The 21,239-nt window shown below is 43.1% G+C and overlaps 1 protein-coding gene across 1 annotated transcript in view; it reads left to right on the forward strand.

Annotated features, from left to right (window-relative positions):
• Positions 1-8,451: 8,451 nt before the first annotated feature.
• The window catches only part of LOC132401784 (putative ferric-chelate reductase 1), a 53,699-nt gene continuing 40,911 nt past the window's right edge, over positions 8,452-21,239 (forward strand). Inside the window, exons 1-3 of the mRNA XM_059983986.1 lie at positions 8,452-8,761; positions 16,589-16,787; positions 19,731-19,885. Of these exons, the coding sequence (XP_059839969.1) occupies positions 8,735-8,761; positions 16,589-16,787; positions 19,731-19,885 (381 nt within the window). The 5' untranslated portion in view covers positions 8,452-8,734. The remainder of the gene's footprint in view (positions 8,762-16,588; positions 16,788-19,730; positions 19,886-21,239) is intronic.

A 21,239-nucleotide genomic window follows, 5' to 3' on the forward strand; every position in this document is an offset into this window, starting at 1 on the left:
GGCTGAACTGTACGCGATAAACATTCTGTTCCAACCTCCGGGTTTGCTTTTAATTGTTTTCACCATTACCTGTACGGCCAATGTTTCGAGATTCATCTGGACCACAAGCCACTGGTGTGATTGCTTGGTGAGAGCAAGGCTACACCACAGATAGAAACATAGAAAACCTACAGCGCAATACAGGCCCTTCGGCCCACAATGTTGTGCCGAACATGTACTTACTTTAGCAATTACCTAGGGTTACCCATAGCCTTCTGTTTTTCTACGTACCTATTGAGGAGTCTCTTAAAAGACCCTATCGTATCTGCCTCCACCACCATCGCTGGCAGCCCAATTCACTCACAAGGCATCACCGAGGATGCCACGGTGGGCCCAATACCTGTCCTCTCCTCAGTACATGATAGCTTAAGTTCCCAGTAGAAACAATTACACCGCAGATGCCTTAACCTGTGTGAGTCTCAACTTCCAGGCGAACTGGTACTACTGATTGACTGGCCCAATTCATCTCCAATCACTGCTTCTCAGGTAAAAGAAGAAACTGAGCCAGATGTAACATTGACACAAGTGAAAAGGTACATAGAAGGGGGATGGCCAACTAGTGTGCCCAAAGCTGTGCTACGCTCTGCCAGACATCAAAACAAGCTTAGCATCTACAGTGGTTGTCTACTGAGGGGAAGTCATATTGTAATTCCTGCACAATTATGGTCCCTTTTCCTGGAATTTACATTGTGCTTATCCAGGAATATTACATGTGAAGGCACCAGCCCGGAATTATGTTTGCGGGTCGAAAACTGATGAAGGCATTGAGCACATTGTTTACGCATACAACCCGTGTCAGCAGTCTCAATCTTTAAACGCTCCTGTACCTATGGCTCCATGGCACTGGCCAACCAAACCCTGGAGACATTTACACGCAGACTACGCAGGTTCATTAGATGGTCACATGCTATTGGTGGACGTCAATGTCCATTCTATGTTTGTAAATGGATCGAGGCCAAAGTGGTGAAGACTTTGACCTGGCCAGACGACGATAAACATTTTATGCATACTACTTTGTATACATGGAATCCCGAATACTGTGGTCTGTGATAATGGTCTGATGTTTAAAACTGAGGAATTCAACTATTTTAACAAGAGAATGGAGTTTGATTGCAACGTACGTCCCCTAATCACCCATCGTCAAATGGTATGGCTGAAAGGACTGTTCAAACTGTCAAGCAGGGAATCCAACAGTTGAATGATGACATACACATCTGGATAAATTGCTTTTTGTCCTAGTACTGAATAGTCCCACAAACCACCACAGATTTCACTCCAGCTTAACTACTGATGGGCCACAGGTTGCATTCCCGATTGGATTTATTGCGCCCAGAGCTGGAAGACTGAGTAAGAATCAGATTCAAAACAACGAAAGTGCGGTACAATTCAAATATGAGACATTGAAACTTTCAGGTGGGACATCCAGTTGATGTTCACCTGAACCCTGACAGCAGAAGGTGGATGAAAGGAGAACTGGTGGAGAAAGAGGGCCAACGAATTACTTCAGCACTTGAGGATGGTAGTGTGTGCCACCGACATCTAGACCACATCAGAAGACAGCCAAGTGAATCCCTCCTTCCAGAATGAGCTGGTGAAAAAGATGGATTAGCACCAAAACCAATCGAAGTAGAATCCCCAGTTGAAAGTACTGAACCCGGACCAACAATCAATTCTGCGAATTTTGGATCGTGCCGATCAGAATGGACCAGAAATCCAATGGAATATTATCAATCTGGTTTTGCCTAAAAAATTACGGGTGTAGAAATGTCATACCTACCATGTGACATCATGCATTTGGTCGATTTTGCGGGCTAGTCCACCTATCAATTAACGTTTGACCGATTTATCTGGTGGGCTTGGACGTGTTATTACGAGTCAAGCAGACCTATTCAGGTGAACCGTACAGGATCAACATTCTGTTTCAACTCCAGGTTTGCCCTTAATTGTAACACACTCCTCAGCCTCTGCCACTCCAGAGAAAACAACCCAAGTTTGGCCAACCTTTCGTTACAGCATATGGCCTCTACTCCTGGCAGCATCCTGGTATTCCTCTTCCGCACCCTCTTCAATGCCTCCACACCCTTCCTATAATGGGGCAACCAGAACTGTATGTCATACTCCAGATGCAGCCTAACTAGAATTTTATAAAGCTGCATCACAGCATCCTCACTTTTGAACTCAATGCCTCAACTAATAAATGCAAGCTTGCCCTATCCCTCTTAACCACCCTCTCAAGCTGTATAGCCACTTTCAGGGAGCTATGAACCTGGACCTTAAGATCTCTCTGCTCATTACTACTGTTAAGGGTCTTGCCCTTAATAGAGTACTGTCTCTTTACATTTGACCTGCCCAGGTGCAACACTTCACATTTGGCTGGGTTCATCTCTATCTGCCATTTCTCCACCCATATCTGCAACTGATCTATATCCCACTGTGTTCCTTGCCAGTCATCTACACTATCCACAACACCACCAATCTTCGTATCATCTGCAAACTTACTAATCCCCCCATCTCCATTTTCATCCAGGTCATTCATATATATCACAAGCAACAATGTCCATGTGCCCTTGACTTCCGCCCATTCATGTGCTGATCTAAGAGCCCCTGGTGATTGCCTGTTTCATATTTGCCTCCAACACCATTTCTGGCAGTGCCACTCTGTGTAAAGTAATTGTCACACACTTGACCATTGAACTTAACCCCTCTCATCTGATAATTGACATTTCAATGCTAGTTAAAGATACCAGCTCTCTACTCTACCTATGTGTCTCTTAATCTTATAAACCTTTATCAACCTCAGCTCCTGCCACTCCAGACAAAACAAACCAATTTTGTCCAGCCTCCCTTTCTAGCAAATGCTCTCTAATCCTGTCAGCATTCTGGTAAACTTGTTCTTCACCCTTTCCAAAGCCTCCATATCCTTTTTTTAATGGACAATCAGAAACATGCATAATACTCAAAGTGCAATCTGATCATCATGAATTCCTGACTCTTGTTGTATGCCTTCTTTAACACTTTATCTACTTGCATGCCACATCCAGGGGAGTGCTGATTTTGGGTGTGGTAATAAGCCTCTGAATATGGTTCCATGCACTGATTCAAAACAGTTCCGTATCCATTGCAACACTTCAGAATTGTTTAGACTTACTTACTTCAGCATTGAAGGTGAAAGCACATTTTTTGTGCTGTACAAAAGTATGAAAACATTTTGCTTAGTTTTTGCTTCATCATCATGAAGCAACACTTTGTGTTAGTAACTTGGGTGACAATGCAGTTTAACTTTTCCGCAACCGAACGATGCACTATAATTAAAGGAATAATTTTCTCCTTACTCCAGTTTAGTTGGGTATATCAAATTTCAGAAAGGCATGTTAACCATTCAATTACCTGCAGTTTTTAAACATTATTTTTCTGTTGTGAACTGATTTAAAATTTCTGATTAAAACAAACCATTTTGAATTACATAGCTAATGCTGCAGATTAGTAGACATTAAACATGAATATTTTATTGAAATATAAAAGAGTGGTTGTAGATGGTTCGTATCCTGCATGGAGGTCAGAGACCAGAGGTAATCCGCAAGGATCTGTTCTGGGACCCCATCTCTTTGTGATTTTTATAAATGACCTGGATGAAGAAGTAGAAGGGATGGGTTAGTAAGTTTGCTGATGACACAAAGGTTAGGGGTGTTGTGGATAGTCTGGAGAGTTGTCAAAGGTTACAGCGAGACATCAATGGGATGTGGAACTGGGCTGAGAAGTGGCAGATGGACTTCAACCCAGATAAATGTGAAGTGGTTCACTTTGGTAGGTCCAATTTAAAGACAGAATATAATATAAATGGTAAGACTCTTGGCAGTGTGGAGGATCTGAGAGATCTTGAGGTCCATGTCAATAGGACACTCAAAGCTGCTGCACAGCTTGACAGTGTTGTTAAAAAGGTGTATGGTGTGTTGGCATTCACCAACCATAGGAATGAGTTCAAGAGCTGTGAGGTAATGTTACAGCTTTATAAGACCTTGGTCAGACCCTACTTGGAGTACTGTGTTCATTTCTGGTCACCTCACTACAAGAAGGATGTGGATACAATGCAGAGAGTGCAAAGGAGATTTATAAGGATGTTGCCTGGAATGGAGGGCGTACCTTATGAATAATTTGAGTGAACTTGGCTTTTTCTCCTTGGAGTGATGGAGGATCAGAGGTGACATAATAGAGGTGTATAAGATGATGAGGGGCATTGATCGTGTGGATAGCCAGAGGTTTTTTCCCAGGGTTGAAGTTGCTAACATGAGGGGGCATAGTTTTAAGGTGCTTGGAAACAGGTACCCAGGTGATGTTAGGGTTAAGTTTTTCACACAGAAACTGCTGGGTGCGTGGAATGTACTGCTGGCGATGGTGGTGGAAATGAATAAAATAGGGTCTTTTAAGGGCCCCTTTGATAGGTACATGGAGTTTGGAAAAATAGAGGGCTATGTGGTAGAATTCCAGGCAGTCTCTAGAGTAGGTTACATGGTTGGCATAACGTTGTGGGCTGAATGGGAGATCCTGCTTTTTCAGGCAGACCCAGCATGGGTGTTCAGCGAGACGGTCTCCCAGTCTGCGTCGAGTCTCACCAATATATAAAAGGCCACACTGGGAGCACCAGAACACTGTATACCACACCAGCCGACTCACAGGTGAAGTGTCATCTCACCTGGAAGGTTCCCTGGCTCCCACCGTCTTATTTTCACCATGGATGTCCAGTCCCTATATACCTCCATCCCCCAACGAGATGGTCTCGAAGCTCTTTGCTTCTTTTTGGATTCCAGACCTAACCAATTCCCCTCTACCACCACTCTCCTCCGTCTAGCAGAATTCGTTCTTACTCTCAATCATTTCTCCTTTGGCTCCTCCCACTACTTCCAAACCAAGGGTGTAGCCATGGGCACCCATATTGGTCCCAGTTATGCCTGCCATTTTGTTGGCTTTGTGGAACAGTCCATGTTCCAAGTCTATACAGGTATCCATCCCCTCTTTTCCTTCGCTACATCGACGACTGCATTGGCGTTGCCTCCTGCACACGTGCTGAGCTCGTCGACTTCATTAACTTTGCCTCCAACTTTCACCCTGCCTTCAAATTTATCTAGTCCATTTCTGACGCCTTCTTCCCCTTTCTGGTGGACCCAGCGTTGGTGTTCAGCGAAATGGTCTCCCAGTCTGCGTCGGGTCTCACCAATATATAAGAGGCCACACCGGGAGCAGTGGACGCAGTATACCACACCAGCCGACTCACAGGTGAAGTGTCGCCTCACTTGGAAGGACAGTCTGGGGCCCTGAATGGTGGTGAGGGAGGAAGTGTAAGGGCAACTGTTGCACTTGTTCCATTTACAATGATAAGTGCCAGGAGGGAGATCGGTGGGAAGGGATGGGGGGGACGAGTGGACAAGGGAGTCGCGTAGGGAGCGATCCCTGCGAAAAGCAGAAAGGGGGAGGGGGGAGGGAAAAATGTGTTTGGTAGTGGGATCCCGTTGGAGGTGGCGGAAATTATGGAGAATTATACGTTGGACCTGGAGGCTGGTGGGGCTGTAGGTAAGGCCAAGGGGAACCCTATCCTGAGTGGAGTGGCAGGTGGATGGGGTGAGGGCAGATGTGCGGGAAATGGGAGAGATGCGTTTGAGAGCAGAGTTAATGGTGGACGAAGGGAAGCCCCTTTGTTTAAAAAAGGAAGGCATCTCCTTCATCCTGGAATGCAAAGCCTCATCCTGACTCCCTTGTCCACTCCCCCCCCCCCCCCCACATCCCTTCCCACTGATCTCCCTCCTGGCACTTATCATTGTAAATGGAACAAGTGCTACACTTGCCCTTACACTTCCTCCCTCACCACCATTCAGGGCCCCAGACAGTCCTTCCAGGTGAGGCAACACTTCACCTGTGAGTCGGCTGGTGTGGTATACTGCGTCCAGTGCTCCCGGTGTGGCCTTTTATATATTGGTGAGACCCAACGCAGACTGGGAGACTGTTTCGCTGAACACCTACGCTCGGTCTGCCAGAAACAGCAGGATCTCCCAGTGGCCACACATTTTAATTCCACATCCCATTTCCATTCTGATATGTCTATCCATGGCCTCCTCTATTGTCAAAATGAATCCAAACTCAGGTTGGAGGAACAACACCTTATATACCGGCTGGGTAGCCTCCAACCTGATGGCATGAACATTGACTTCTCTAACTTCCGTTAATGCCCCTGCTCCCCTTCTTACCCCATCCCTGACATATTTAGTTGTTTGCCTGTTCTCCATCTCCCTCTGGTGCTTCCCCCCTCCCTTTCTTTCTCCTGAGGCCTCCCGTCCCATGATCCTTTCCCTTCTCCAGCTCTGTATCACTTTCGCCAATCACCTTTCCAGCTCTTAGCTTCATCCCACCCCCTCCGGTCTTCTCCTATCATTTCGCATTTCCTCCTCCCCCCACTACTTTCAAACCTCTTACTATCTTTCCTCTTGGTTAGTCCTGACGAAGGGTCTCGGCCCGAAACATTGACGGCGCTTCTCCCTATAGATGCTGCCTGGCCTGCTGTGTTCCACCAGCATTTTGTGTGTGTTGTTGTTTGAATTTCCAGCATCTGCAGATTTCCTCGTGTTTGCAAATAATCAGCAAGTTTGTGATAGATTGCTGAGACAGAATCAATGTGTGTTCATATTTCAAGTATAATTTATTCGACCCTTACGGATAATGTAATCATATATGACCATATAACAATTACAGCACGAAAACAGGCCATCTCGGCCCTTCTAGTCCGTGCGGAACGCTTACTCTCACCTAGTCCCACCAACTTGCACTCAGCCCATAACCCTCCATTCTTTTCCTGTTCAATTTGACTTTAAATGACAATATCAAACCTGCTTCTACTGGAAGCTCATTCCACACAGGTACCACTCTCTGAGTAAAGAAGTTTCCCCTCGTGTTACCCCTAAACTTTTGCCCCCTAACTCTCAACTCATGCCCTCTTATTTGAATCTCCCCTACTCTCAATGGAAAAAGCCTATCCACGTCAACTCTATCTATACCCCTCAATTTTAAATACCTCTATCAAGTCCCCCCTCAACCTTCTAAGCTCCAAAGAATAAAGACCTAACTTGCTCAAACTTTCCCTGTAACTTGGGTGTTGAAACCCAGGTAACATTCTAGTAAATCTCCTCTGTACTCTCTATTTTGTTGACATTGTGGTGAACTAAATATACCTGTCTGGACACGCACCCCCCCCCCCACCCCGACCCCGGTATAAAGGCGATTGGAGACAGAGCCCCGTCCTCAGTCTATTGCCATAGATGCTGCCCGAAAAGTTTGCACCATGGTATTGTCTTGGTTTTTAAAAAAAATGCTAGCTATGCATAAAATAGCAAAAACAAAGCACATCGGGCGTAGAAACAGTTGACGGTAGATCAGCCACCGGTGGACTTTAATTAAGTTGATCAAAATATTGCGCCATCATGTCTTTTCTTTCTTTCTTTTTCAATCTTTTTATTAAATTTCATATATAAAAAAAAACAACACATAATAATGAATAGATTACAGATTCAATAAACTTGAGATTACATTAGTAATAGGATAATAATATCCTATTAAAACATCCATCAACAAAAGGTACATAAATCAATCAAGTCTATATAAATATATATGAAAAAAAAAACAAAAATAATCATCGAAAAAAGAAAAAAAAAATTAAAATTATATATGAGAAAAAATATATATTGAAAAAAAATACTAAACTAAAACTAACATGGGCAATAATAGCACTTTATAAATATATAAAGGTGTCAAGAAAAGAACTCCGGAACTCCATACCTGAACAAGGATAAGTAGAGAAAAGGATCTGAAATAGGCCAAATTAATTCATATGAAAGTGTCGAATAAATGGTCCCCAGGTTTCTTCAAATTTAATTGAAGAATCAAAGATAGTGCTTCTGATTTTTTCCAAACTCAAATAAGAAATAGTTTGGGAGAACCACTGAAATGTAGTAGGAGGATTTACTTCTTTCCAGTTTTGTAATATAGACCTTCTGGCAATTAATGTTACAAAGGCAATCATTCGTCTGATTGAAGGGGAAAGCTGATTGCCATCTTCATTTGGTATACCGAAAATTGCAGTAATAAAATGGGGTTGTAAATCGATATTCCATACTGAGGAAATGACATCAAAAATGTCCTTCCAATAGTTATGTAAAGTGGGACATGTCCAAAACATGTGAGTCAATGAAGCCACTTCTAAGTGACATCTGTCACATTGAGGATTAATATGCGAATAAAATCGGGCAAGCTTATCACCATCATGTCATTAGATGTATTCCGACACACACTCTATGGGATTATTTCAGAAATGCGAACCGAAAACTTTGTTCCCCTCACCTTGGATGTTGTTCGACTCTTCCTGATTTTGTTGGGATTGAGTGATGTGACGCGCGATGGGACACAGAGGCACCGTTCTGGGAAATTCTTCACTGACTCATTCGAGCCGAGAAGCACACAGATGGCAATCACTGCAAAGAAAGGATAACTCACTCTATTGAGAAACATTCTTAGCGCCGACTGCCAAATAGATCGGATTACAATTGTGAGAGAATGACAATTCGTTTACTATAAACAACCCTTTCGACAGCGGTGGGTGGAGCTAGAGCTGTATAACTCTTGCACACTTGATCTCACTTTTTCCTTAACGTGGTAAATGCGGTGCTTGAAGGAAGCTTGTAAGGTAAGGGGTCCAACTATGTTACGTTTGTCCGGGTACAATTCCCTTCGGGTCGATATCTTACGGTAGTTAATCGCTTAACTAGTAGAGTAACAGTTAGTTGTGCACCGACTTCCGGTGAGGTTTTCAGTTTTCCCTGTTATATATACCGCAGGAGGTGTCAATTGTGAATGGAAATAACGTTGGACATTTGTGCGAGGTGTTCTGTAGATTGTGTCAAGCAATTGCATAATCTTTGTTGTTCTTCACGGGGGAGCTTCTGTCTTGATTATTCGTATGAAAATATCGCCAACTCCACCTTCCCCCGGGAACCGGGAGCTCTCGGTCGGTTCACTGGCGGAGTGAAGTACTGCCCACCTCCAGTATCCTCGCACCATCTATTCGACAGAAGGGGTGGATGTGCCTGGACTGGGAAGTGTAGGGAGTGGGTATCTGTGGAGAACCTTTGGGGTGGGGTATCTGTCATGAGGAAGGGTGAGAGAATATGAATAGTGAAAGGTTAATCAGACTGAATGGGAGTTGAAATGAGGTTGAAGACAATAAGACGTAAGTGTAGAATTGGGCCATTCACCCCATTGAATATGCCATTATATCGTGGCTGTTTTATTATCCCTCTCAACCCGTTCTCCTCCCTACTCTCTGTGATCTTTGATGACCTTACTAATCGAGAAGCTATCAACATCCACTGTAAATATACCTAATGACTTGCCTTTACAACTGTCTGTGGCAATGAATTTCACAGATTCACTAACCTCCGTCTAAAGAAATTCCTCTGCATCTCTAAAGGGGTGTCCTTCAATTCTGAAGATATGCCCTCTCGTCCTAGTTGCCCCTATTATTGGCAATGTCCACTCTATCTAGGCTTTTCAATATTCAATCGGTTTCAATAGATTATCCCTCCCTCCTCCTCCCCCATCCCTTCCCATTCTTCTAAACTCCAATGGTTACTGGCACCAAACTCCTCGTAGGTTAAATCTTTCATTCCCAGAATCATTCTGGTGAACCTCCTCTGGACACTGTCCAATGCCAGCACCTCCCTCCCTTCAATAAGGGGCCCAAAACTGCTTGATTCTGCCAACAACAGTGGAGCCATCGGCAGACTTAAATATCTCATTGGAGCTGTGCTTAGCCTCAAAGTCATAAGTATAAAGCAAGTAGAGCAGGGGGCTATGCACATGGCCCCAAGGGGCACCGATGCTGATGGTGATTGTGGAGGAGACGTTGTTGCCAATCCAATCTGACTGGGGTCTCCAAGTGAGGAAGGATCCAGTTGCACAAGGATGTATCGAGTCCTAGGACTTGAAGTTTATTGATTAGTTTTCAGGGGTTGATGGTAAGCAAACGTTCTATACCCAAGGGTTCTCTTTCAATATTTTTTAGTTTCTGCATGGAGGAATACAGAGTACAAGAAGATGTCAAAAGAAGTCAAAAGAAAAAAATATAATAGTACCAAATACATTGTATTAAAAATACAGTTACAATCACAAAGCCCTGTATTCATAAAAATTAAATTAAATCATAATATTGAAATATAATAATTTTGTTATACAGGAAAAAAATCTAAACCCACTACCAAAGTCAGAGCTATTAGGAAAAGAAAGAAAAAAGGATGAAAACCCTTATCATATAATAAAATATATTATTAGCCTCCATCTGTACTTTTACAACAAACCAAAGGTTTTGAAAATAACTCAAAAATGGTCCCCACAATGTATAAAAGGCTTGGCTGGATTCAAAAACTGAACAACCGATCTTATCTAAATCTAAGCATGACATAACATCCCATAACCATTGAGCATGAGTAGGTGGAACAGCATCCTTCCATTTAAGCAAGAGCCCCTCCTAGCTATAAGAGAAGTAAAAGCCAAAATATGCAAATAAATTCTTTTCCTCCAGCAATACCAAATAATGCAGTCAAAGAGTTAGGCTTAAAATTTACCTTGAAAAATACCAAGAAAGTTTGGAATACTTCCTTCCAGTATCTTTCAAGGCTCAGACATGTCCAAAACATGTGAATTAATGAAGCTTCTGCATAATTACAAATATCACAGAAAGGAGGTATATCCGAATAAAAACAAGATAGCTTATCTATAGACATGTGAGCCCTATGAACCACTATAAATTGTAAGGGAATGATGAGTACATAACGATGAAGTGTTAACCAATTTAAAAATTTAATTCCAAGTTTCCTCAGAGATTGAAGTCTGTACTCAAGGGTTCTGAAAGAGGTACCTGAAGTGATTGTGGGGATATTAGTGGTGGGGGATTTTTTTGAGACTCACTGGCTTCTTGAATGATTTCAGAGGACTGGAAAACTGCAAATGTCACTCCTCCTTCCTTTCTTAAAGAGAGGCAAAATAAAGAGAGTTATAGGCCAGTTAATGGTCGGCAAGAAATTAGTCCACTATTAAAGATGAGGTTTCGGAGTACTTGATAAAATAGGAGGTACGTGGTAAAATAGACCAAAGTCAGCATGGTTCCATCAAGGGGTAATCTTGCCTAACATCTGTGGGAATTCTTTGGGAAGTAGCATGCAAAATGGATATAGGAGAATCAGTGGATGTTGTTTACTTGGATTTTTCAGAAGGCCTTTGACAAGATGCTGCACAGGTTGGTAAACAAGATAAGGGCCTTACATGAAGGGTATTAGCATGGATAGGAGACTGTCTGACTGGCAGGAATCGGAGTGGGAATAGAGGGGGCTTTTACTGGTTGGCTATCAGTGACTCGTGGGTGTTCTGCAGGGGACTGTGTTGGGACTGCTGCTTTTCTTGCCGTATGTAAACAGAGAATCAGCAGCAGAAGGCAGGCGGAGTACCACCAAACATGATGTTCTCCCTACATGGGTTTTTTTAAATTCATAAGAGAAATCAGGTCAAGCAGGGTGGCCATCGTTGGAGTGGGGGCCAGAGTCGGGGTGGGAACTTTGGAGGCTTTGACTCAAGAGTCTGAGGCCAAAGAAATGAGCAAGAAGAGTAGTTTTTCTTTCCTTTTGTTGTTGCGTATTCAGTCTTGTTGCCCATTGTACAGTGCAGGCAGGATGGCAGATATGGCAGTGGAATGCTCCTCTTGCAAGATGTGGGAATTCATGGAACCTGATGGTGTCTGATGACTACAGCTGCGGGAAGTGCAGCCAACTCTAGCTCATGAAAGACAGCATTAAGGAGCTGGAGCTGGATGAACTAAGGATCATCCAGGAGTCAGAGCAATTGATAAAACTTTTGAGCAGGTAGTTACACCCAGAGTGCAGAATACAGGGAGTAGATGGGTGAACACCAAGACACGTGAAGGGAGAAAGAAGTCAGTGCAGTGTCCAGCTATGGCCATTCCCCTCAGTAACAGTTATACCCCTTTGGATACTGATGAGGGTGACCTATCTGTGCAAGGCAACAGCATATATACCAATAGCACTGTGGTCAGCTGAGTCTCAGGAGGGTAGGGTGAAGTCAGGCAGAGCGATAGTCATGGAGGCAGATGGGAGATTCTGCAGCAGCAAAAGAGACACCAAGATAGTATGTTGGCTCCCGGGTGCTAGGGTCCAGGATGTCTCTGAGCAGTTACAGAATATTCTTGAAGGGGAGGGTAAGCAGCCAGAGGTCGTGAGACATTTAGGTGCCAATGACATGGACAGAAGAAGGGTAGAGGTCCTGCACAGTAAGTTTGGGGAGCTGGGAAGAGCAGGACCTCCAAGGTGGTAATCTCTGCATTACTCAGGTGCAACGAGCTAGGGAAGGTCAGAACAGGAAGATAGTGTAAACAAATGAGTGGTTGAGATGGGGCAGGGTTTCAAATTCTTGGACCACTGGAATCTTTTCTGTGGAAAGGGGGACCTGTACAATTGGGATGGGTTGTGCCTGACGTGGAAGGGAACCAATATCCTGGGAGGGAGGTTTGCTAATGCTATTGAGGTGGCTTTGAACTTGATTTGCCTGAGTGGGAACTGAAGTGAAGAGGCAGAGGATGGGTGATGCACCATCAATAACTCACACTGAGACGTAGGCGAGATATCGGCTTTTATTGACTGGAAGAAGGAACCAGGAGTGAGTGTCTATCATACAAGGTCTTGGAGACTGAGGCCGAGCGTCAGGCCGCAGATCTCCTTTATACAGGGGCCTGTGGGAGGAGCCACAGGAGCAGTCAGCAGGGGCGTGTCCCGACAGGCACATAGTTCACCACAATGGGGCAATTGGCACACAAGTAGAGACAACTTGTATGGAGTTTGGGAGGAAGGATAGGCAGATGATAGAACAAAGAAGCACTCAGATGGATGGTTTGAGATGTGTCTATTTTAATGCAAGGAGTATCATGAACAAGGCAGATGAACTTGGAGTGTGGATCAATGCATGGACCGTTGTGGCCATCACAGAGGCTTGGAGTCTCAGGAGTGGGAATGGGTGTCTCAGGACCGAGAATGGATGCCGAGTGTGCCAGGCTTTGGATGTTTCAAAATGGACAGGGAGGGAGGCAAAGAACAAAGTCGGGGGTGTGGCATTGCTAATCAGGGAAAGTACCACGGCCGCAAAAAAGGAGGAAGTCACGGAGGGATTTTCAACTGAGTGTGGATGGAAGTCAGATACTAGGTGATTTTATAGACCCCTGCCGCCCCCCCCCCCATAGTAACAGAGATATTAGGGAACAGATAGAAGATTAATGAATGGTGCAATAATAATAGGGGTGTTGTGATGGGTGATTTTTAGCTTCCCTAATATTGTCTGGCATCTCCTTAGAGCAAACAGGATTGTCAGGAAGGAGCTTAAGAATGAAATTAAGAGTGTTAGAAGGGGCCATGGGAGGGTTTTACTGAGCAGGATTAAGGAAATCCCCAAGGCATTCTGTAAGTGTGTGAAGAGCAAGAGGATGAGCCATGTGGGAATAGGACCAATCAGGTGTGATAGTGGAAATGTGTGCATGGAGTTTGAGGAGGTAGTGGAGGTGCTTAATGAATACTTTGCTTCAATTGCCAGGGAAAATTACCTTGGCAATTGTGGGGATGACTTGCAGCAGACTTAAGCATATAGAAATTAAGAAAGAGGATGTGCTGGAGCTTTTGTAAAGCATTAAGTTAGATAAGCCACTAGGTCCAGATGAGATGTAGTCCAGGCGACTGTGGGAAGTGATAATCTTTGCGCCTTCAGTAGGGATGGGAGAAATACCAGAGGATTGGAGGGTGCAAATATTGTTTCCTTTTTCAAGAAAGGGGGTAGAGATGGCCGAGCAAATTATAGACCAGTGACTTTTACTTCAGTAGTGGGCAAGTTGTTGGAGAAGATCCTGAGAGGCAGGATGTATGAACATTGAGAGACCTAATCTGATCAGGGGTAGTCAGCATGGCTTTGTCAAGAGCAGGTCATGCCTTATGAACTTGATTGGATTTGTTGAGGATGTAACAAAACACATTGAAGGTAGAGCAGCGGGTGTAGTGTATATGGATTTCAGTAAGGCATTTGATAAGGTTCCCTATGCAAGGCTCATTGAGAAAATAAGAGGGCAGGGGATCCAAGGAGTCCTTGCTTTGTGTATCCAGAATTGGTTTGCCCACAGAGGGCAAAGGGTGGTTTTGGATGGTTGTATTCTGACGGAGTTCAGTGACCAGTGGTGTTCCATAGGGATCTGCTCTGGGACCCCTCCTCTTTGTGAAGTTGCAGTAGGATATTGATAGGATGTAGAAGTGGCAGATGGAGTTCAACCCAGATAAGTATGAAGTCGTTCATTTTGGTAGGTCAATTATGATGACAAAATATAATATTAAATTAAGATTCTTGGCAGTGTGGAGGATGAGAGAGATCTTATGGACACAGACCTCAGGACACTCAAAGCTGCTGCGCAGGTTGACAGTGTTGTTAAAAAGTGTATGGTATGTTGGCCTTCATCAACTATGGCATTGAGTACAAGAGCTGTGAGGTGATGTTACAGCTATAGAAGGCCTTGGTCAGACCGCATTTGGAGTACTGTGTTCAGTTCTGGTTGCCTCACTACAGGAAGGATGTGGATACTATAGAGAGTGTCCAGGAGGTTTACAAGGATGTTGCCTGGATTGGAGAGCATGCCTTATGAGAATAGGTTGTGTGAACTTGGCCTTTTCTCCTTGAGCAGCAGAAGATGAGAGGTGACTTAATAGAGGTGTAAAGATAATGAACATTGGTCATGTGGGTAGCCAAAGGCTTTTTTTCCCAGGGCTGAAATGGCTAACACGAGGGGGTGTAGTTTTAATGTGTTTAGATGTGGGTACAGGGGGAATGTCGGAGGCAAGTTTTTCACATGGTGGTGGGTGCATGGAATGCACTGCCAATGACGGTGATAGAGAGTACAATAGGGTCTTTAGATAGGTATATGGAGCTTGGAAAAATAGAGGTGTTTGCAGTAGGAAAATTCTAGTAGTTTCTAGACTAGGATACATGGTTGGCACAACATTGTGGGCCAAAGAGCCTGTAATGTGCAGTAGATTTCTATGTTCTCTGTCAATGATTTGGATAAAAGAATTGATGGCTTTATGGCCAAGTTTGCAGATGATACGAAGATAGGTAGAGGGGCAGGTAGTGTTGAAGAAGCAGTGAGTTTGCAGAAATTCTTGAGCAGATTAGGAGAATGGGCAAAAAATTGGCTGATAGAACATGGTGTATAGAAGTGCATGCCATGCTTTTTCGTAGAAGTAATAAAGCTGTAGACTATTTTCTAAATGAGTGAATTCAGAAATTGGAAATGCAAAGGGAGTTGGAATCCTGGTGTAGGACTCCCTGTAGGCCAGTTTGCAGATTGAGTCTGTAGTAAGTAAAGCAAGTGCAATATTTGCATTCATTTCAAGAGTATTTGAATATATAAAAGTAATGCTGAAGTCTAATAAGGCATTGATCACCCTCTGTCCTTCTCTCTTACTCTCTTCCTGTTCTGGTTACCCTCTTATCCCTTCTGTACTTACGTACCCATCGCCTCCCTCTGGTCCCTCTCCACTTTCCATTTTCTTCCATAGTCCACTGTCTTCTACTATTAGAATTTTTTTTCTTCTTCAGCCCTTTACCTCTTCAACCTATCACTTCTCAGCTTCTTGCTTCCTCTCCTCCACACCCACTCGCCTTTCTCCTCACCTGGTTTTGTGTATCACCAGCTAGCTTGTCGTCTTTCCCCTTGCCCCACCTTTTTCTAGCTTCTGCATCTTTCCTTTACAGTCCTGATGAATGGTCTTGGCCTGAAACAGTCTGCTTATATCCCTCCATAGATGCTTTCTGACTTGCTGAGCTCTTCCACCATTTTGTATGTGTTGATCTTGTGTTCCATAGTAGCTTTATGGCAGCTTGGGTTCCCATCAATTGGTTGCGATTGGAACTGCTAGGAATTTTACCTAAAATTTAAGTAAGATTGGTTCTTCTCATAGCTTCTCTTACCTTTTTGAGCCTGGTTAAATACAAAAATCTCAATTAGAAATAAATGTAAATTTTAATATTCCTAGCTTCAATTGATCTTTATTTGGACTCTCTGGGCACTTCACAGGTTGTCATGTAGTCTAGTCTTGGTGTTGCTAACAATTCATTGCAATGTGGGTATATACAGTATCTGCAATTACTGCTTCTGATTTGGTAAAGCTACATTGCCATGATGGAAACCCAGGCAATGTTTAATTGCTGTGAAGTATTACAATAGCTGTTGTTAGATACAGAAAATCATTTTGTAGTCTTGCTTTTGGGTAACGCTCAAATAAATCGAGCTGTCCTGGTATTTCCTGGTCTGAGTACCTTCCAGCTTTTAATATTTATGTATTTTAACTCTGTGATGAAAATAAGTTCTTTATTGGGTGGTAGCAGGTCAGAATTGGCTAACATTTTTCTCTCTTGGCAGATGGGAGGCCATACTTGTTCTGTGGTGCTTTTTATTATTTCCATCTTCCTAGTGGATGTTTCTGGGTATCCAAATGGAAGCGTTGGTGGTGTCTGTGAATCTATGTTGCCCAGCCACGGGACCACCGCACAGACATCTGTTGCTCCATATCAAGTTATTGCAAGCAATACCACCTTTAATCCAGGAGACACGATTCAAGGTACCCCATGAGTGAATGGATCTAAACTGCAGATGAAACTTATGCAATACATGAAATTTAATTGCATATCTGGTCACTTTTTGTTGCAAGTTAACTACTTTTCCCTTCTGAAGTGCAAATAATTTGAAGCTTTTTGCGATGATTGTATAAAATGACAGATTACGCTGTCATATGGAGTGAAAGGTTTATCTCTGGACATGTCTTATTTGATAAACTCAGCAGCTCAGGCAGCATCTGTTGGGCCGGGACCCTTTGTCCTGATGAAGGGTCTCAGCCCAAACTGTTGACTGTTCATTTCCACAGAGGCTGCCTGACCTGCTGAGTTTCTCCAGCATGTTGTGCATGTTGCTTTGATCCCAGCATCTGCAGTATATTTTGTGTTTTCTCATTTGATAAAGATGGAAGCCTGGAGGAGTGTGTGGTTTTGATCCGTCTGTAAGCACAGGTTAAAAACCCTTCAGCCATGTGTCTCAAGCAGTAGTGCCTGGTGTTTTTTTTCCTCTGCTGATGACTGTGTATTTTTGCCAAATGTCAGAGAGAAGTAAAAACTGCAACAAAAAAAAAATCAGAAGCATTTAACATGTCATGCAGCACTGTTTTCTTTTCAGACCATCCCAACCAAGGAGAGGAAATGGCTAGTCTAAATAGCAGAGGTCGGAGGTGGCCAATTTGTGAAACAAAGGGAATAGCTGTGATGGGCTAGAATAATGTGGCTGTTATGGCTGTTATAATCCATGTAATATTGTGAGGTCTGGTCTGCTGAAATACACCAAGTAGGCCCGATGATGCAAGTAAACAGAAATGGGCTGGGAGATTTGGCTCACCTTGATAAAAAGTGTTATTTAACATTGGAGAATTCGATATGAAGTCTGGTAGGCTGCAGTGTGCCTGGACAGAAGATGAGGTATTTCTTCTCGAGCTGCCTTGGGCCTCATTGTAAATGGACAGGAGACAGACTGAGGTCAGAAATGGAGCATGATGGTGAATTAACATGGTAGCAGGTCTGGTTAAATTTTAGCAACTGGGACAAGTACTGCAGGTACCACCTCATGGGGGAAGCATGGTGATGCACCATCAATAACTCACTCTGAGACGTAAAGGCGAGATATCGGCTTTTATTGACTGGAAGAAGGAACCAGCAGTGAGTGACCACCATACTACATCCTTGAGACTGAGGGCCGGGTCCGGCCTCAATCGCCTTTACACAGGGGTCTGTGGGAGGAGCCACAGGAGCAGTCAGCAGGGGGCGTGTCCAGACAGGTACACGTAGTTCACCACACGGTGCATAGGTTGCGATGAGAGAAGCAGCGGGAGAACATGGTAGCAACGCTTGCAGACTGTGCACATAGCTGTCTTGCAAAGCAAATGCCCAATCTGCATTTGATTTCTCCAGGGTGCAGGACATTAAACCACAGGAAGTGCAAGTGAAATGCTGCTTTAGCTGGGGGAATAAAAAGACTGAAAATGAAATCAAAACTCTGGTATTATAACTCTTGCATCTGTGTGGAAAAGTGTCTTACAAAAGGACTAGTAAGTGGGGACAGAAGAGTGAATCAAGGAGTCAAAATGAGTGACTCCTTTTGTAGTTCTGAAGTATGCTGATGTGGCTCTCTGGAAATAGGAGAAGAACGTGTGGCTGGTGGTGGAATCTCATTAGAGCTGGCAAGAATTGCAAAGTATAATTTGTTGAACATGGACGCTGATGAGGTGGAAGGCAAGGAGCAGTGGAACTTTGTTCCTGCTGTTCAGGTGAATGCGTTAAAGCTGAGATGCAGGAAATAGATGATATGCAAGGAATTCTGTTTCAACCTACCCTGAGCCCCCTCCCTCCACTTCATAATTCTCACCCATATTGTTAATGAACAAAAAATCAGTTGTGGCTGTGTACTCCAACTTTCCCTCCAATACAGGAAAAATATTCATTTTAGAGTAGTATTAATTAAACAAAGTGAGAGCTTGCCCCAAATTGAAATAATGGACCAATCATGATGAATGGTCTTGGCCCAAAACATTGATGGTTTACTCCCATCTGCCAGTGCTGCATGACCTGCTGAGCTTCTCCAACACCTTGTGTCGATTGTTCTAGATTTCCAGCAACTGCAGTACCTCTCCTGCCAATGGATCAGATGTATATTTTCTGTTTGATCCATACCTATGATGCTCAGTACCTCATAATGAATGTCATTGGGCCCCTTCATGGAGACTATATTTGTCCAGTGACACTTGTAATTTAGTAGTGCCCTTGATTAGTTTTACCTATCTGCTTTGGGAAAAAAGTAATGTCGAAAGTAATGTATCTAATTTTCCATCCCCAAAGTATCACACCATTCTTTTGGTTTGCTTTTCATTCTCTGTGGTATAACTTGTTAGTTTTCTTAGTTCTGAATAATGATTGATCTGAAGCACTAACTGTTTCTCCTCCATTGTTTTTGCCAGACTCGGGTATTTCCAAAATTGTTTATATTCTATCTTTTCGTTTCCTGCGGAGACTTGTTTTGTAAAATGCCATTATGTTTCTATGATTTCTTTTTTAAGACATTATACCTATGGTGAAAGTGAGACTTCCTTTGTTATGGAACTGTGCAAAAAGTATATTCCAGAGAGAGAGTTTTTTTTTAATGCATGTATGGCCAGGAGGTTTCCATTCCAGTAAAGCCAACCCCTTTGTGGGATGGGGAGTGGGGGGGGGGGGCAGAAGAAAGGAGGTTCTGAGGGACCTGGTCTTTGCACTGTACACTCAAGAATTTCAAGTTGGAAATCTGCAAGGGAAGGGCATGGAGTTTCACATCATGTGCTTCGTTTGTCTTTTGTAGATTTTATTATTTGGAACATTTTGCAAATTTTACTATGTATGGTTTTTCCTACTGAAATCTGGTAACCATCTTAAAAAAACATTGAAGCATCTAACTTCAATTAATGCTGAATACTGCATTTTTTTTAAAGTGACATTGAAAGGCAATTCAGGTAAAACCTTTAAAGGATTTATGCTGGAAGCTCGGAACGCCCAGTTCTCTTCGACAGCTCCACTTGGCAAATTCATTACAACCGATTCCCAGGCTCAACTCCTTAGCTGTGATGTTAATGGGGCTACCTACACTGTAAGTTATTGCAACTGTAATTCTTTGCCAGTGATATTCTGAATCCTTCAACAATAAATTGGCATTGGTTTATTATTGTTGCATGTCCCAAGATAACAGTGAAAAGCTTGTCTTGCATAATGTTCACACAAATCAAAACATTACACAATGAGTTGAGGTAGAATAGGGTAAAACAATAACAATACAGAATAAAGTGGAACAGCTAGAAGAAAATTTCAGTACAGGTAAACAATGAGGTTAATTGTGATCTTGCACTTTACTATGAGGTCAAGAATCCATCTTGTTGTATAAGATGTCTGTTCAACAGTCTGATTACAGTGAGATAGAAACTGTTCTAGAGCCCGTTGGTACATGCTTTCAGTTTTTTTTTTATCTTCAGCCTGTTAGGAGTAGAGAGAATGACTAGTATGGGTGAGGTTGTTGATTATATTGGATGTTTAACTGAGTTAGAAGTATAGGCAGCATCCATAGATGGGTGACTTGTACCTGTGATGTGCTGAACTATATTCACAGCTCTCTGCAGTTATTTTGTGCGCTATATCTAAAATAATGAGGGGGTACAGGAAGGAGAGAGATCTTGGTGGCATGAATTAACAAAATGGCTAGTCGTTGACTTCAGAAAGAGGGGAGAAAGGGTCTGCACGTGTTTCTGTGCACAATGGTGTTGAGGTTGAGAGCTTCATGCCCCTAGGTGCAAATGTTGCCAAGAGACTGCCTGGATCTAACCACATTGTCATTGCCAAGAAAGCTCACCAATGCCTCCATTTCCTCAGGAGGCTTAAAAAAAATTAAGCGTCTCCCTGTCTAACCTTACCAATTTTAAAAATTGATGCAGCATAAAAATGCATTCAATTTGGATCCATGAACGGCTTGCTATGGCAACTGCATCACATTTTACTATCGATTGCCATAGTAGAAGACTCTACTACTGCTACATGTGATGTACCTCATAATGCAGCTTGTTAAAATAATAAACACAGGAATGTTGAATTTGGATCTAATTTATCTCCCAGTGTTTCTGTGCTTATTGACTGTGTTCACTGATCTAATCCCACTATTAGCCTCCTAGTCTTGTAGCTGTAGTACCAGTGCTTCAATGAATTCTGGTCTTCTACTTAGTACTGATCTCAAGGTGGAGGACAAAGCAAACTGTGGAGGAAAAATTATTAGTGACTTAAATTTGCCCTCAGTGCTTTACTATTGCCCCTTGGTATTCTTTCACCACTGTACCAGATACCAAAGAAGAGCTCTGAGCTCACCATCCTTCAAGTATCTCTCTATACCAAAGATTCCTTACCTGGAATCCACAGACCCAGTTGCTTAATGGTATTGGTCCATGGCATAAAAAAAATTG

This window comes from Hypanus sabinus, chromosome 11, assembly GCF_030144855.1.
Source record: "Hypanus sabinus isolate sHypSab1 chromosome 11, sHypSab1.hap1, whole genome shotgun sequence".
Taxonomy (NCBI): domain Eukaryota; kingdom Metazoa; phylum Chordata; class Chondrichthyes; order Myliobatiformes; family Dasyatidae; genus Hypanus; species Hypanus sabinus.